General features: G+C 42.2%; 1 protein-coding gene across 1 annotated transcript; it reads left to right on the top strand.

The window, feature by feature from the left end:
* The first annotated feature begins 3,820 nt into the window (after positions 1-3,820).
* Positions 3,821-7,418, top strand: setmar (SET domain and mariner transposase fusion gene). The gene is made up of 2 exons (XM_014133210.3): positions 3,821-3,975; positions 6,434-7,418. The coding sequence occupies exons 1-2, from the start codon at positions 3,871-3,873 to the stop codon at positions 7,130-7,132; spliced, it is 804 nt and encodes a 267-aa protein (XP_013988685.2). The 5' UTR covers positions 3,821-3,870; the 3' UTR covers positions 7,133-7,418.
* Positions 7,419-18,111: the final 10,693 nt, after the last annotated feature.

Raw genomic sequence — 18,111 nt, 5'->3', positions numbered from 1 at the left:
ATTTAGTTTGATATAATAAAAAACTATTCAAGGTGTATTTTAGCATTTATTTAATGTGCATTCTCTATCCTCATCATAGGATAACTGAATGTATATATTATATTGTATTTATATGTTCTATTGCTTGTTTATTTTTGTTATTGTCTGAGCTGTAACGCCAATGCCTGTGTTTCTATTTTCTGCACTCCCCCAGACCTATCTTCATCCTTTTAGCCTGGCACTCAACCACAGTACACGAAGGCCAAGGTCCATCCCTCTCCATTACTTCAATTTCAGCCAGATTAAGGGTTCAATTATTTTCAAATCAGCAGAATTTGCTCTATTATGACCTCAACCTTTCTTCTCCATCTTTGTGAGAGACAAATCTGTGGAATGGCTCTCTCCTCTCCTCCTTCCCCTGGGCCTCCTCCCCCTGGGCAAGCAAGCAGGCAGCAGTAACCTGCAGTCAGAAGAGAAGAGAAGAAGAGAAGAGAGGACAAGGGAGCTGAGTAATGGGTGAGAAGTCACTTTTGGGCTTTGCTGTGAAGAAATATCACCATGACACCTTCAGAGAGTCTCTCACCAGTGGCTTGTTCAGACTTGCAACACCAGGCATGTGATTCCCTTGGTCCCCCCGACATTAACATGAAAGACTCCTGTGTCCTCTCTTCCACTACTGTATGAACATCTAGTCGGCTGTTTTGTTGTTGATGTAATGTTCATCATCAGTTGTATTTAGTTGGGTAACAATTTAGTCATCAGACTGTAATAGACACGACTGTAATAGAAAATTGAGTTTGTGCTCCAACAGTGATGGTTTAAAAACACTGCAACCCTTGGGGGGGGGGGGGGGGGGGGGGGGGGGGATGACCATCCCTGAATCTACCTAATTGCTTTGTGAAATGTTGTCATGTGAGTAAATCATGCTGCTGTTGCTGTTGCTGTTGCCTAGCAGCAGAGGAAGTCTTCTGACAAGTCTCTGAGGATGCCTGCTCCAAGGCGTGAAAATTCAATCTGAAGCCATTCTACACACAGACCTACATACAACCTTCATGTCACTTCACTGGAGAGGGAGGAAAAGTTTGTCAATGTGTCATGCATTATCTTCATGTCTGTTAATGTGTTTAATTATTCTATATTTGTTTCTTTGTTTGTTTCTATGTTTTCTTTCTTTCTTTTTTACCTTTCACCATTCCTCGTTGTTTGGCAACCTCTGTTGTTTCAGAAGCTGTGCCCCTCTTTGTTTCATTGGCAGTGGGTCCGTAGCCTTTTATGCACTGGGAGAACCGTGATGGGAGGCCCCTTTGAGAAGCACTGGGAAATGGCACAGGCAGAGTCCTAGTAATCAAGCCCATTCAGGCTAACAAAGGGAAACAGGGGTAGCCTTTGAAATGTTTTTTTTTTCTTCTCCAAAGTCAAACAAGACTGTGAGCAGCATGCCACAGCAACTTTCCTCACAAGCTCAGAGCAGCATCACTGGCCATTTGAAGCCAAGTCAATCAACAGAGAAGCAGAGGACATGGTCTATCATGGTTTTGATTCATTGGCTGTCCAACCACTTGTATTATGCCCTTCAAAGCCCAGGTCTTCTGTGATGTTGTCTTCTCATTAAATACAAAATAGTTAATTAAAGATCCCCAACAAGCTCTGTCATCAAGAGAACAGGAAGTAAGGAATGTGCTTCATCCTATTGTCAAACACTATTGTGAGAGCCAGACATTGTCAAGTCATTTTAATGACATAGAGGCCCTTATTAAGAAAAACAAGCTGGTACTTCTGGTACTTTAGCACCAATTTTCAAATGGGAAGTCCACTCAAAAACACATTCCCTCTTTCTCAGTGTACATTATCTCCCTCTATTTTATTGGATAGCAAACTCCCATTGGTAAATGTAATGTATTTGTGTGGACTGAGTTTGCAGCACTCGGGGAATCCAGAGAGATAAACTTCAAGCTGTGCGGGTAGAATGATATACAGTCTAGATAAATACTATTTCAACCTTTACTGTTTGCTTATTTTTCAGCAGACATGGAGGCAGGAGCACACAGTAAGAGGACAAACGTGCTGATGGGAGTTTGAAAAAGTTCATATTTTATAGAGATTGGAGGACATAAGAAAAAATATATATACTGCATTTGCTGACTGTACAGACCTTGGCTCATCGATCAGTTAATCATCATGACAGCCATCAATAATCTTAAACGCTCTGTCCATATCTAAAGTCAGATTCCCTAAAAAGTAATCTTGTTGGTGAGCATCCAGTGTCCTCTTCAATGCCCTAACAACAATCATTTGGTTTACATTATATTTAATTCCCAGGAGAAATTCAGTAAAACTCAAAATCACAAATTGAGTTTTTGCACAAGGACATTGTAAATGAGAGAGGATAGTGGGAGTATTCTCAGAGGAAGAGGACAAACGGTCAGTTGTGTGTGCAGCTGAGATGCCAGCCAGCAATGTGACCTCTCTCCATCTGCTTCCTTCAGCCACTTGAGTACAAACCTATGCATTTATTATGTATGACAACATGAAAACAACATCATGAGATGGTACGGAGAGAGCTGAAAACTGCCAAAATGACTCCCCTGAAAATAAAAAACGTTCTAACATAAAAAACCTAACTACAAATATGAAATGTGCATCCTGTCCAACATCTATGCCTTTGTACAAAAAGCGAACTTAAAGGAAATCCTGATGACCGTATTGTTTGTTTAAAGGCCAGGCAGTATCTCTCCCAGCAATATCACACCATATTGGACAGGATAGTGACTGAGGAAGAAGGTAAACAGAAGCCTGGAATCACGACTTTCCTTCTTAATTTCCTATCCCCTCCCCATGGGTCTACGGAACAGATGGAGTGCGGTGCTTCCAAAGCCCCATCATTACAGGATGGATGATGTCACTCACTGGCAGGACGGCAGGGTTGCTTCCAATGTTGTTCATTTGGTGTGCCATTATCTCCAAGGTAACACTGGTCAACCTGTTGCATCCTGACCGGTTGCATCACTACCTGGTATCCGACCGTAAGGCGCTACAGAGGATTGTTCATACAGTCCAGTACATCACTGGAGCCAAGCTTCCTGACATCCAGGACCTATATACTAGGTGATGTCAGAGGAAGGTCCAAAAAATTGTCAAAGACTCCAGTCACCCAAGTCATAGAGTGTTCTCTCTGCTACCGCACGTCAAGCAGTACTTTAGTCTAGGTCCAAAAGGCTCCTTACCAGCTTCTACTTCAAGCCATAAGACTGCTGAACAATTAATCAAATGGCCACCCGGATTATTTGCATTGACCCCCACTGCTTTGTTTTTACACAGCTGCTACTTGCTGTTTATTATCTATGCAGCGTCACTTTTTTAACTTTTTTTTTAACTTTAGTTTATTTAGTAAATACTTAACTCTATTTTCTCAAAACTGCATTGTTGGTTAAGGGCTTGTAAGTAAGCATTTCACGGTATTTGTGACAAATAAAATTGATTTGATTTGAGAGGAAGGGAAGGTCCTTGCTCCTCATTCACACGTGTCAGGTTGTTCCCCTCACTCTCCAGCTGGGTTCAACCAATTTTTTTTGTGCTCATATGATGTGGGAACCACAGGACACTTTTCCCTCCTATGGCCATGTTTTATTAGCTCTATAACAATGGCCTACCGTGTTTCATTACGTGATGACTGTACCTGGGTCTCTTCGTCAAGTCTCATAGCGCCACATACTGCAAAAATTGCAGAAATGCGATAGTGAGATTGTGCTCGATGGCCGCTAGGCGGCGACATTGTAAAACATTCACAATGGACTTTCCGGAAGCGTCTCTTTGAGTGTTGTAGTGCCTTTTCTCTGTTGAAATGTTTCTCTAGCTAGCTGACTTTGAGAGCTGAACATTTACCGAGAAAATATGAGTATAATAAAGGTTTTTGATCAGTATTTGTGCAAGGGTCTCGAGAATGTTCCAGTTTTACGAGAGGGTAATGTCAGCAAAGAAGAATATTCTGAATTTCAGGTAAAATGCTTTATTGTAGCTAGTCGTAGCTGACTGGTTAGCCCATGCCAATACAAATAGCCAGCAATCTAACTTAGAAATTGTCAGGCACCACTATTCCACGTGTGTAATTGTTTATATGGATAAACCATAGTTACTTGGCCTATGCTACACTGTGATAATGAAACTATTGCAACGTCGTGCATTGGTGCTTGTAAACAATTCTCTGACGAGAACCAGGTTGAAGTCAATGAAGAAGCAGTTTTCTTTATATTCAGGGGGAAATAACGAAAGGTGCAACAACCTACTTCTTTGCAATAGGAACATTTAGAGGGAGGACGATTTTTTTTTTCATGAGCATGGCCTTTTATTACAGCATATTGGATGACTGTCATTCATCTTCCATTCACCCAGTTCAATGTAACAGCGATAGGTTTAGGCTACTACATGATACTAACATTTTCCCTATACCCATCATGAGGTTGCTACAACCTTGCCTATGAATTAAAGTTTATAACATTGGTGACATTCAATACCGCCTTGCACACTCTTACCTGCATGTAGCTGATATAGGGTGTAATCATTAGTCCAAAAGTTGCAAACGAGTTTATATTGGACAAATGTAGGTATGTTTATCCCCATTGTGTTCCATTTGCTTCTGTTTAAGAAACATTTTAACAGAATCAGCGGCATGAATACACCCCATATCACGTGTAAACACAGTTGACTTTCATAGCAACCAAGTTGTATTACTTCTCGCATGTGCTCTCCTCCTCTCACCACTTCCCTTCCCTTGTGGACTTCAATGCACAACACATCAGCTGTATGTGACCAGGCAAAAAAAAACGTTCCAAGCCAAACCGCTACACACAGCCTACATCGCTGTCACCATATTTGCTAAAGTAACTCATAGTCAGCATAGCTAATATAATTCACTCCTTAGTAAACCGCTTCAATCATGCAGTAATGTTAGTGTACAGTCAGTAAGCAGTTACACCGGTGGGCCCCGGTGGCATTAAATTCGTAAAACCAGAAGCTTACCTTGACTTGGAAGAGTTCCAGTGTTGTGTTTGATAGTCATAGCCAGCTAGCTAACATAGCATCCCTCTGTTTGAGCAGGGTGTTTCAGTAGGCTGAACTAGCTAGCTGCATTTGCTAGTTAAGTAAGTGAAACTGAAAGTGAAAAAAATATATAATCTCTCTATTTCTCTTTTGCTTCTCCTTCATTTTGGAAGAAATACATTTTTTCAAAACTGTTAAACTATTGTCTATCTCTCTTTGAGGAAACTACTCACCACATGTTATGCACTGTAGTGCTAGCTAGCAGTAGCTTATGCTTTCAGTACTAGATTCATTCTCTGATCCTTTGATTGGGTGGACAACATGTCAGTTCATGCTGCAAGAGCTCTGATAGGTTGGAGGACGTCCTCCAGAAGTTGACATAATTACTGTGTAAGTCTATGGAAGGGGGTGAGATCCACAAGCCTCCTAAGTTTTGTATTGAAGTCAATGTACAGTGAGGAGGACGGAAGCTAGCTGCACTGGCTACACCATGGTGCTTCAGAGTGCTGTGGAGGCTACTGTTGACCTTCTTTGCAAAATAGTGTGTTTTAATCAATTATTTGGTGATGTGATTATATTTAGTATAATTTTATCTAAAAAGGATAACTTTTTTAATGTTTATTTAATTTTGATGAAATTCACTGAGGATGATGGTCCTCCCCTTCCTCCTCTGAGGATCCTCCACTGTTTAAATCAATAAAACCAAATGGAAACTGTGTAGTAATGATAATGGGCCTACATTTATACAGTTACTTGACTGTGTCCAGCTCACTAATAATCCTCTAAATTGAAGCTAGACAGTCAGAGAGTATCGCAAATTCCAAATACAATGGCTAGAGGACAATCTTTTGCAAATTCTGATGGCAAGGAAATTATTTATAACCAATTTTCAGTGCGGCCCTCCGGACCTCATTGAAGACCAAATGCGGTACCCAGGGCAAAATGAGTTTGACACCCCTGCTGCAGACACTGGTATAAAGAACGGCTGTAGATCTTCATTCAGGCTGTCTAAACTGTTTTCTGCCAGCTGGTGGCAGCACAATATCATCACTGGCCACCACTTGGACTGTCTGGGTGAAATAGAGAGAATCTGAAATAGGCTATTGTAACTACTGAATCTTCGGAACTGCACCACTTTACAATCTCCTTACATGTCTTTCTCTTTGAGATTTTCACCACGGCTTGCTTAAAGGAACATAGCTATGCAGGATTGGATGATATTACAGGGAAGAAAAAACATAGCTTCTATGTGTGATTGAAGAAGCTTTTTCTCTGTAACTATCTCCCCTAACAAAGTGAAATCCCCCAGAGCCTAATATCTTGAGTGGTTGTTTTGATTAAAAAAATTGGTCTGATTACCTTTGTATCTGATAAAAAACTTCAGTCCCCTCTCCTCCATCTGTCTCTTTGGTTTCAGTATTCTCCAGAGAACATCCAGGGGCCAGGATGTGACATAGACCCCAGTGAGGTGACTCTTCCTGGATGCTCCTGCCACGCCCACTCCTGCCTTAGAGAGAGCTGCTCCTGCCTGCAGACATACGGACAGACATGCAGACAAACGTACGACAGCCACGGCCGACTCCAAGACCAGGGGGATACAGAGACTGGTTACTGCAGGCCTGTGTTTGAGTGTAACGCCTTGTGTGGCTGTAGTGAGGCCTGCTTTAACCGGGTGGTCCAGAGAGGCCTGGGGCTCAAGTTGTGTGTCTACCCCACAGAAGACAGGGGCTGGGGGATGCGAACGCTGGAACCCATCCCCTGTGGAACCTTTGTGTGTGAGTATGCCGGGGAGGTGATCGGCTTTGAGGAGGCCAGACGCAGACAGCTTGCTCAGGGGCTTGAGGACAACAACTACATCATTGCTGTGCGGGAGTATGCTGGCCAGGGCCCGGTCAGTGAGACCTTTGTGGACCCAACTGTGGTTGGGAATGTGGGGCGTTTTCTGAACCACTCCTGCCAACCCAACCTGTTCATGGTGCCTGTCCGGGTGCACTCCCTGGTGCCCAGGCTGGCCCTGTTCGCTGGCAGGGACATCACCCCTCAGGAGGAGCTCACATTTGACTACTCAGGGGGCTATAGCAATACACCCTCTGTGGAGAGGTCTGGTCCAGAGTGACCCTGGGACAGAGGCCAGTGAGACAGGTACCCTCCAGAGAAAACCATGCCACTGTGGTGCCCAGAACTGTTCCCAATTTCTGCCACTGGATTTATCTGTTCTCAACAATTAGATTAGAGGGATGCATTTATTTGGTAAATGTTTATAAATTGATGTTTTGTTATTTGAAGTGATCATGTTGTACTGGAAAGGAGAGGCACTGAAGCCTTTTTTGTTGTTGTCATTTCCGTTGATACAACTCTCTCATTCTAATGTATGTTTATTTGATTAAATGTCAGTTCATGTGTCTTTGCACCCCAGTGTGACAGTTCTGTGCTAACAGCATCATCCATCATTTTAGATGGGTCTGTATGACATCAGTGGCATCACTAACACAGGCTGCTGGGGTATTCATCCTATGCTTACCAGTGTGGCATCCATCTGGATTAAAGGGGAAATCTGGGATTGGTGCATCCATTTTGAATTCATACTGTCATTGATTATAAAGGGCTCATGAGCTTAGTTCAACTGTCTTAACCCATCAGAACCCAAACTATAAGCCTATTTTACATTTATTTTGTAAACAATGTAATTCTAAACAAACACTGTGTAGTTTCAAAACATGGTTAAAATGTAAATTTTAAATTGATGCTCAGTAGCTCTCTATCAATTTTAGAGTGGTTACCTTTCTCCAGCCCCAACTTTCAGCTGTTTACCATAACAAGTGCCAGGGTGCCATTTATGATGACCCACTTTTCTGTCACGACTGCCCACTATCTCACTGTTCCCACCCTCTTTCTGTTGGATGGCATCGCTGGTCTGATATAAAGATACAGCATTTCTATCACAAAGTATAAACTTCATCTGTGTTGCGCAGACCAGCTAAAAGCTCTCTCTGTCAGAGAGTACTTGTGCTATGTGGGGCACGTCCCACCAGACCTAGCTATCAAAACACTTCAGTCCACAAGTGGCCTATATATAAGCCCTCGCCCCATATCTCACTGACAGCAGATTCATCTAGCAGGTCTTTATATTAACTATGCACTGACTGATATTGACTACAGCAAAAGAGGGGTCTGGCTTTGTAGGGTTTTGTATACTTATAAGAATCATATGTGCTCATCTGCTCATAGATTGGCACAACAATTTTGTATGCAAAGACATTTCTCTCTCAAAAGACATCCATTTAACCTTAAAAGATATAGAGCATACACGTTGTGGGTATCTTGTCTCCATCCCTCAACTTTACAAATATCTCTGTGGTCTTTCAACACAGTGTCCTCCTGAAGGTATCTTCAGCTCTTCATTGGAGCCAAGAATCTCCAGAGGTGTGAGCCATTAAGAAGGGCCGGAGGGTATTTTAATATAGTAACGGGTCTTATTCCCCTGCCACGGGAGGGGCCAAGGTGTCCTGCTTTACTGTGACCATTCTTAAATCAGGCCCCTCCTCTCAAACTGCCCCACTTTCAGTCTAGACCCGCTTTCATCCCAACTGCTTATTAATATCCACATCTAGGTTAATTAGCACAGAGACCGTGGCGTGTTCCATCCAGAAATAAGACCAGCACTCCAGTCACGTTGGCGGACGGAGGAGAGCAGCGTGGCTCAACCACTGGGTGGACTCATTTTACTTCACCCAGGACAAAGGGTTGGCGGAATTGGCACATTTTAGACCATCCTATTGGTCCTAAAGTAAATCTTTGCCCAGCCGAGGCACCATACGAGCTGAAATGAATGCACCCATCCTCTCTACCATGGTTTGGAGATAGAAGGCCTAAGCCAATCAGAGTCAACCATCAGGTGGATTTGGTTTTCTTTGTTAGAGAGAGAGATGAACTTTAATGCATCAACCTACATTTATTCTCAGCTAACGTATGAGGGTTCCCTTTGCTCTATTTGTTTAGTTATGTTTGGTTATGGTCCAAATTTTCCATGGCAACCCTTCTGCTGTCATCCCACTACTATCACAGGTGGCAACAGAAACACCTTTGACCAGTGACATTTTGCTTTAATCAAGGTAGAGGTCTGGTTGGTGTGTGTCAGCAGGTGACAGCTATTTTGGACAGGTGATTGGACACCAAGGTTTATTTATTTATTACGTTTATTTGAGATGGACAATGTACAACAAAACATACGTCTCAGCGTATGAGAAGTGATGTGTTGCACCAGATTTAGCTGACAGCTAATTTACATCTGCAGTCACCGGTTGTAGGCATGGTGCAGGCAGGCAGGCAGTGTTCCACACAAACAGTTCAGGACTGGAGCTGGAACTCAGTGCCTCATTCCCAGGACAGTCACCTAGCAACCAGCAGTTAACCACATGATATGAACTTCCTCCTGGTGATTACAGTGGGCAGCTGCTACAGCACAGCCCTTGTGACAGTCACACTAGTCACAACACTTAAGAGGGACAGACATTTATTGTAGACTACAGTGAGGTTATACCTAGCTAGCACATTTAGTTCCTTGGAAGTTGTGGGAATGTACGTTTTTGTTTTCCCATTTGTTCTGGTTACGAAGCCATACGTTTCCTGACCTTTAAACGGAACGTTTTCTACATTTCGCCTGTTCTGGGAAGGTTAATTGTTAGGTTGCAGGGAGGTTCTGTGAACGTTTTGCTATGGTTCCCTGAAAGCTTTCCTGGGAGTCTTTGTTAACGTTCTGAGAGTGGAAATTATATTTTATTTGAAGCTAATTAAATTCCGTTCTAAGAAAATGTTTCAATAAGAATTTTATTAACACTGCTAGCTTAGGTTAAGTGTTTTGAACTCCAAGCACAGAGAGGACACATGGGAATTCATTTGTTTAGTCATTAATCATGCAAACAGATAAAATGTTTTATTGTTCTATGATATCAGTGAGATTCAAACCTATGGTCTTCTACTCTCTATCCAGGGAATTAGTCCACTGCGCTACCAGGATGGAGCTGGTGTGCCATGTTTTTTTAAACTCATACAAAACTTTTCATTTTAGTCTATTCAAACAAACCCTATTTCAAAGGAAACAAGCACTCATTAAGATCACACCTGAACACACTTAACGAGATAAAGGATTCAGAGAGTTTTGTTGATGCTGAGAACGGAATGTATATGTTTTTAAATAACATTTTTATGATTTTCTTTGAACATTACTAATGTTTTCTTGTGTTTTTTTATGGAAAGTTTTCTTAATGTTCTGAGCACATGACTTTAAATAGAACCATGCGAAAGCTGCAGAAAACGTTACGCTGAAGTACTTTTCCCACAGAAGAATGTTGTTTTTTAGCGTTCTCTGAATGATCTTGAGAATATGACTGTAAAGAGAAACATGAGGAAAACTGCAGAAATGTTATGCTGAAATACTGAAATTACTACAGAAGAAAGTTGTTCCTTAACGTTCTCTGAATAATCTGAGAACATTACTTTAAATAGAACCATGAGGAAACCTGTAGGAAATGTTATGGGAAGGTTGTATGCAAAATAACCATAGGACAACCACGCTCTCACCAAGCTCTAAGAAACATGGATCTCAGAACGTCATGTGCAAGCTGGGTACTGTCCTTCTAAGCTACTGTCTGTCTACAATATACAGTAGGTCATACCAGTACCATTTTAACTCTCTTTGACTTCAAGAAAAATGTTTAGGGACAAATGTTTTGCTCAATTCGTCATCTAAAATGAGCATGGTATAGCCTTGATTGATACCATCTCAATAGTAAGAAAATGTATATTGTGCTCTATTTTATGAGTTCAGGGAGAACTTGTTATTGTCCTAGATGCATAGTACTGGTTGATCTAGTAGTTTGTCTTGATCAAAATAAAAACTTGACTTGCCATAGTGAGCTCCATACATATAATCAGCGGAATATTGAAGCCAGTGTTGTGGAGTACCTCTCTAATGAGGGAACAGATGTCATTGCCACCAAACTTGGGGACAATTTTTTTTTTTATCGAGTCAACACAGATAAAAATAGGTCTGTTGGGGCCACAGCTGGGAGAATAAAACATCTAATTTCAAGAAAATAGTTCCAATAGTGTTTCAGGGCTTTGGAGTTGTTTTGTAGTTATTTGTATAGAGAAATTTGACAAAATCGTGTATCATCGAACCATTTGTGTTTTCTCTCTAAGATGTAACAATCCTATCACCTGTGTTCTCTCTCACCACAGTCCGTGACAATCTCTGATAATACAACACATCTGGTGTTTGACTGGAACATCTTTGTGTGATGGTTTCACACATTCCTTTGCCTTGAATTGACCCTGTTTTGGTAGATGGATTGTCTACTGTATATTCATGGAAACATATGTACATTGGGACAGTACAACAGATATGAACATATGTAACGTTAGTATGTATAAGCATGACAATGAAAGCTTGTCAGTGAGGATGTAGCTCTGTCTGGTAAGTCGGCTGACTGGGTCTAAAGGAATTACCTGCTGTTAAAGGGGATCTGGTTCTATGGGTTAAATAGGTGCATTGCATCACCCCTGCATTGCTTTCTAGATGCTCACCTTGTTCAAAGGAGGGGCTCATTGGTGCAGTCATCACACTCTTGAAATGTGGAGAATCACAGTCTTCCATTTTTAGGTCCACTAATTTAAATGCTGACAATCTGAGGCAAACACCACCTGGTAGACAATATGTTCTAGTTCATCTCTATTATGCTGAAGTCAAGAGCATGGGGTGAAGAGACATTCGTTTTTTGGTCTACAAAACACATATGGGTGGATGGTATGACAATATACTGTACATATGAACAGAATGAATGTCCCATGATATCAAGCATTTATTCTCTCACCCTTGAAGTGATGGGCTGTGTATTTCCTTTCACCAAAGATGCAAGTAAATTCTAAATGCCTGCGAAGATTAATGTGTAGGAAAATACATGATGTGAACATCATTTTTCACACTTTGAGAGCAGCAACAGAAATAATAGCACAAACCACTAGGCCTAATTAGAATGTCTCTGTAGCTGGTTTAATAAGCATGTTTCCGTAGGGGATAGCGAAGCCATTATACCGGCATAATTGTATTTTATTTTTAGTGAGGAAGAACTCTACCCTGTAGGGCACAGCATCAGTTCCTGTTCTTTTGACAACAAGACCCAAGTGAAACTGAACCATAGACCTGTACTCTGAAGAGAGGAGAGGGCAGTGAAATTCATGAGAACATGCTGTGTCACTAGACATTTGAAATGCAACCGCATCATGAATCTGTTGGGCATAAGAAATATATGGATCCTAAATTGTCATCTGGTCTCAACTCCAATTATAAGGGTTATTTTTTTCTCCCAACATCCTCATAGCAACTTTTGTCCTATTTCTGTCACTCACATCTGCATGCAACTAGACCCAGAAACCTGTCTGTTCGCAGGCTGCTGTCCTACGACACATTCTAGCCAATAGCATTTCAAACATCCAATGTTATCAATGGGGGTATTCTACTTAATCTGGCATTTATTTGTACATTTCCGGCTTGGTTGACTTGATGGGATGCAAATGAAGGGAGGACAGGGAGGAAAGGAAGTTGCTTTCAGAGAGCTCAGTACTCCCATGCAGGCATGGCTTATAGTGTAATGTAGAGGGGGGGGGGGGGGGGGGCTCTTCTGAGATAGATAAACCAACCAGCCATGCTCTTTCCTCTGTCTCACTGGGATCTGAACCACATGGTTCATAACAGGGGTGTAAGGGGCTGGCTGCTCCAGTCTGGTAAACTCCATTAGCTTTGAACATGCAGCGGCTCCTCTGAAGGAAGAGCTGATTCATAGTCTGCACACCACACGTCATAGATGGAACGGGCTGCATGGGGAAAGCAGCATAGAGACTGTTGACAGTTATGTGTCTCGCCTGTCAGGGGAGCAAAATCAAAGTGGTTCTCTGGTAGAGTGTTAGGGTCAAAAGTACAACACCCTGATGGAATGAATATTTCAGTGTTTGAAGAGCTTTCCTGGGTCTAACCTGATCTGCTCTGTTACATCCACTGTGTAGTGTAAGCTTCACATCGTCACAAAAACTAACCCATGCCAAGAAGCCCCATCAGTAGAGCAGAACATGGAGAAGACAGGATATAGTGGGTTACTGACCTTGAAACCTGGCATATTCTGAAAAACAGAAGGTTTGACCCAGCTTGCATACACAGAAGCTAGAGAAAGGTAGTGTAATGTTAAATCTGAGGAATGGAGGAGAGAGGAACTGTCTCTGGAGTCATTGCTCCCAGCAGTGTCATGGTTCACTGTACCAGATACAGGAGATGGTGAGAAGCTAACACATCCTTAGTGCAGTGCTCCCTCTTCATATCCATTACCATGTCTTTCCATATATTCTCCTATCAAATGCACATCACTTATGGTGTGCTGGCCTCGGCCCCAAAAATATTGTAATCAGAAAGTAGTGCCCATCTAGCTCCATGAGAAAACTCAAGAGGGCTTACAGTTGGTCATCCACTACAAATGGAGACAGATTTCACCAGATAATGACACAAAACAAAGGCAGTACGTCTTTATTATGGAATATATCAGAGAGGAAGCTCATAATTATTTCCTCATAATGAAAGCAATAGCTGCATAGCTGCACATAATACCAGAGTTTCTTTGTTGCTTTGGTTGTAATTGAGTTTGGCCTCGCTATCATCATTTTGATCAATACTAGGATTAGTTTAGAGACAGGGCCCACACAGAAATAACAACCTTGGGACTCAGACAAAGCTTGTGAATCAAGATAACCATCTACAGGTAACTGCTAAAATAAAGGAAACACCAACATAAAGTGTCTTAATAAGGCGTTGGGCCACCACGAGCCAGAACAGCTTCAATGCACCTTGGCATAGATTCTACAAGTGTTTGGAACTCTATTGGAGGGATGTGACATCTACTTCCACGAGAAATTCCATCATTCTGTGTTTTGTTGATGGTGGTGGAAAACGCTGTCTCAAGCGCCGCTCCAGAATCTCCCTTGCTATTCGGGATCCCTACCCCATTGAAGTTGAAATGTAAAATGTTTAATGTAAGGGTTATGGTTAGGGTAAGAGTAGGGTTTAAGGTTAGGGTTTAGGGTAAGGATCCCAGATAGCACTAACCCTTCAGAATCTCCCATAAGTGTTCAATTGGGTTGAGTTCTGGTGACTGAGATGGCCATGGCATATGGTTGACATTATTTTCATGCTCATCAAATCATTCAGTGACCACTCATACAAAGCCATGGTAGCCAAAATAATTGCCTACCCTGAATCTTTATACATTACCCTAAGAATGATAGGATGTTAATTACTTAATTAACTCAGGAATCACACCTGCGTGTGGAAGCACCTGCTTTCAATACACTTTGTACATTAGCCTTCATTTACTTACATTTCTAGTGTTTCCATTATTTTGGCATTTACCTGTACATTTACACCCACACACAACGCTGGCAGAGGAATGGCGTCAGGCCGGAACAGTCAGACACAGTGGTTCTAAAACTGCAAACACACACACACAAGCATTCACGTACACACATACTGCACATTCCCTCAAATCTCACATACACACACCCACACACATGGGGAATGCATTTAGTCATCCCACTCTCTGTTTAACATTCTGTGCATTAAGTAGTTGTTGCAGTCTTTTCTGTGTGAGAACAGAAAGGAACAGAAAATCCTATCAGAAACAGACACATGTCCCAGAGTACTAAAGGCCATATCCACCATAAGCCAGACTGTCAGTGTTTCTGGCTTTGTCACTGTTGCTAAGCTGCCTGTCTATGACCGTTTACTGATAAGATAATCTATCTCGATGTCTGAGCAACTTGATGTTTTAGTTTAGCTGTGGGAAGAATAACTCTCTGGATAAAGCAAACACTGCCAAATATCCCTATTCCTTTGTATGCTCATGACCATATGATTCTTATTAGAAACAGGGCTGACTGCTCTCTTGATAAAAGGCCTTATTTAAGCCATAAGCCTCGAGGGGGTTTGGTATGTGGCCAATATACCACGGCTAAGGTCTGTTTTAAGCACAACGCAACGCGGAGTGCCTGGATACAGCCCTTGCCGTGGTATGTTGGCCATGTACCACAAACCCCAGAGGTGCCTTATTGCTATTATAAACTGGTTACCTAATTAGAAGGGTAAAATTAAATCTTTAGTCATACCTGTTCTATAATGTCTGATATACCATGGCTTTCAGCCAATCAGCATTCAGGGTTCAGACCACCCAATTTACAATGAACATTATACAACGGGTGGGTCTAATCCTGAATGCTAATTGGTTAAAACCGCATTCCAGCTGGTGTGTAATCCACAAGTTACCACCGGCTAAATCTACAGTATGATGTTAAAATGCCGATTTACTCTGTTCCATCTGACTGCGCAATCCACTGTCTCATCAGCCCAGCCAAACAATTTATAAACTTGATCTCTACTATAAAAAGTATCTAGAAATTATCTCACATTTCTTTTAGACTAACATTTCGTTTTCAACAGCGGAGATTTATATAAACCTTGCTGTCTTTCTCTCCGACATTTGCAACATTGTTTCAATATTCAAATTAGATCTCCAGCTGTCCCATAGTAATGAATGTGTCAGGAAGGCAGCTTTTCTCAACCAGTCGAAATCATGAATCAGCTGGCATCATTTTTATGGATATATACAAAGAAATGTCAAATGAAAAAAGGTAAAACAAAATTAGGTACAGCTAGTTTGCAGTCTTTCCAGCTTCAGTTTGAAGTGTTAGCTGTGATGTTAGCTAGCTCCTCTGAACAACAGTGTCCTGACTAGTGAGCTCATTTTCTATGCCAGGCGAAATCGCTCCTCAATAGCTCATTGTTGTGTGTGTGTGGAGGTGGTGTGGAGGCTGTGCTTTGGCAAAGTGGGTGGGGTTATATCCTACCTGTTTGGCCCTGTCCGGGGGTTTCATCGGATGGGGCCACAGTGTCTCCTGACCCCTCCTGTCTCAGCCCCAGTATTTATGCTGCAGTAGTTTATGTGTCGGGGGGCTAGGGTCAGTCTGTCACATCTGGAGTATTTCTCTTGTCTTTTCCGGTGTCCTGTGTGAATTTAAATATACTCTCTCTAATTCTCTCTTTTTCTTTCTTTCTTTCTCTCTCTCGGAGGACCTGAGCCCTAGGACCATGCCTCAGGACTACCTGGCTTGATGACTCCTTGCTGTCCCCAGTTCACCTGGCCGTGTTGCTGCTCCAGTTCCAACTGTTCTGCCTGCAGCTATGGAACCCTGACCTGTTCACCGGACGTGCTACCTGTCCCAGACCTGTTGTCCCAGACCTGCTGGAACCCTGACCTATTCACCGGACGTGCTACCTGTCCCAGACCTGCTGTTTTCAACTCTCTAGAGACAGCAGGAGCGGTAGAGATACTCTCAAAGATCGTCTATGAAAAAGCCAACTGACACTTACTCTTGTGTTACTGACTTGTTGCACCCTCGACAACTACTATGATTATTATTATTTGACAATGTTGGTCATTTATGAACATCTGAACATCTAGCCCATGTGCTGTTATAACCTCCACCCGGCACAGCCAGAAGAGGACTGGCCACCCCTCATGGCCTGGTTCCTCTCTAGGTTTCTTCCTAGGTTTTGGCCTTTCTAGGGAGTTTTTCCTAGCCACCGTGCTTCTACACCTGCATTGCTTGCTGTTTGGGGTTTTAGGCTGGGTTTCTGTACAGCACTTTGTGATATCAGCTGATGTAAGAAGGGCTATATAAATACATTTGATTTGATTTGATTTGATTGTTATGGATGTATCCAAATGAAATGTTTCTAGACAACAACTTCAAACAAATGCAAATGCAGCTACTTTGCTGTTATTCTGGCTTCACTTTATGACGTCACTGTAAGTTAGCCATAGTTGGCTAGCTAGCAAGCAAGGGATAAGAACAATGCCAGCCAGTATGGCAATGGAACATTTAGAATGAACGAATGGGTTGCTTCCACGGATACAGAACAAAAAGACTGAATGGCTGGGTCGCGTCTCTAGCAACCGAACCAACAGAACGAACAACCAGCCAGCTTGAGATTTGTGTCGGGACTATATCTTGTGGAAGGATGAAATTGTATGAGTAAATTAATCAAAGTAATGTTATAAATGAAAATATGTCAATCATTATTTGAATATTTTGGTAACCCATTGTATAAAAGTGATAATGCCCTCGAAGCCGGTGTTTGGAGGATATATTGACACGGTTTGCCAGCCCTCGCCATCGTCTCGGGCCTAACAACACCCGTGCCAATATATCCTCCAAACACTGGCTTCTCGGGCATTAGCACTTAAACAACACTGCAATTTGACTTTTTTGATTATTGGTGCTCAAAGGAACCTCTCAATGACTAAGTTACACTTAGCCAGGAATAAATCAGTATTGACATAGTGACAATAGTAATTTATGAAAGTGCCAATCAGTTGATTTCGGACACTCAGTTTGGTAGTGGTGTAGGCATAAAAGAACATGACGTCAAATCATTTATGTTGATCTGAAGTCTGGATGCTGGTAGGGAAGGAAGATAAAATGCATATTGGAAAACATAGCGATGTAAGAAAATTGACACAGAGATATAATCCATTGTAGACACAGAGTATTAGTGTTGACAGACAGCAATGAGCTGAGACTCTCACATGGGGATCACGTCCAACTCCTGGTCAGTCAAGCCATGAGAAATACTTCCAGGGGAAAGGTAATAGGTGGACCAAGTGTGACCAACTTAAATATTTCTGTGATGAATAATACATTTTCATTATGCAGTGTTGCAACTCGAGAACACCCTGCAGTGTATCAACTCGAGTACACCCTGCAGTGTAGCAACTCGAGTACACCCTGCAGTGTAGCAACTCGAGAACACCCTGCACTGTAGCAACTTGAGTACACCCTGCAGTGTAGCAACTCGAGAACACCCTGCACTGTAGCAACTTGAGTACACCCTGCAGTGTAGTAACTTGAGTACACCCTGCAGTGTAGCAACTCGAGAACACCCTGCAGTGTAGCAACTCGAGAACACCCTGAGTGTAGCAACTCGAGAACACCCTGCAG

The sequence above is a fragment of the Salmo salar genome, chromosome 12 (genome assembly GCF_965601325.2).
Source record: "Salmo salar chromosome 12, fSalSal1, whole genome shotgun sequence".
Lineage (NCBI taxonomy): Eukaryota > Metazoa > Chordata > Actinopteri > Salmoniformes > Salmonidae > Salmo > Salmo salar.
The sequence above is the reverse complement of the archived record's forward strand: the minus strand, read 5'-3'. Positions and strand labels throughout refer to the sequence as shown.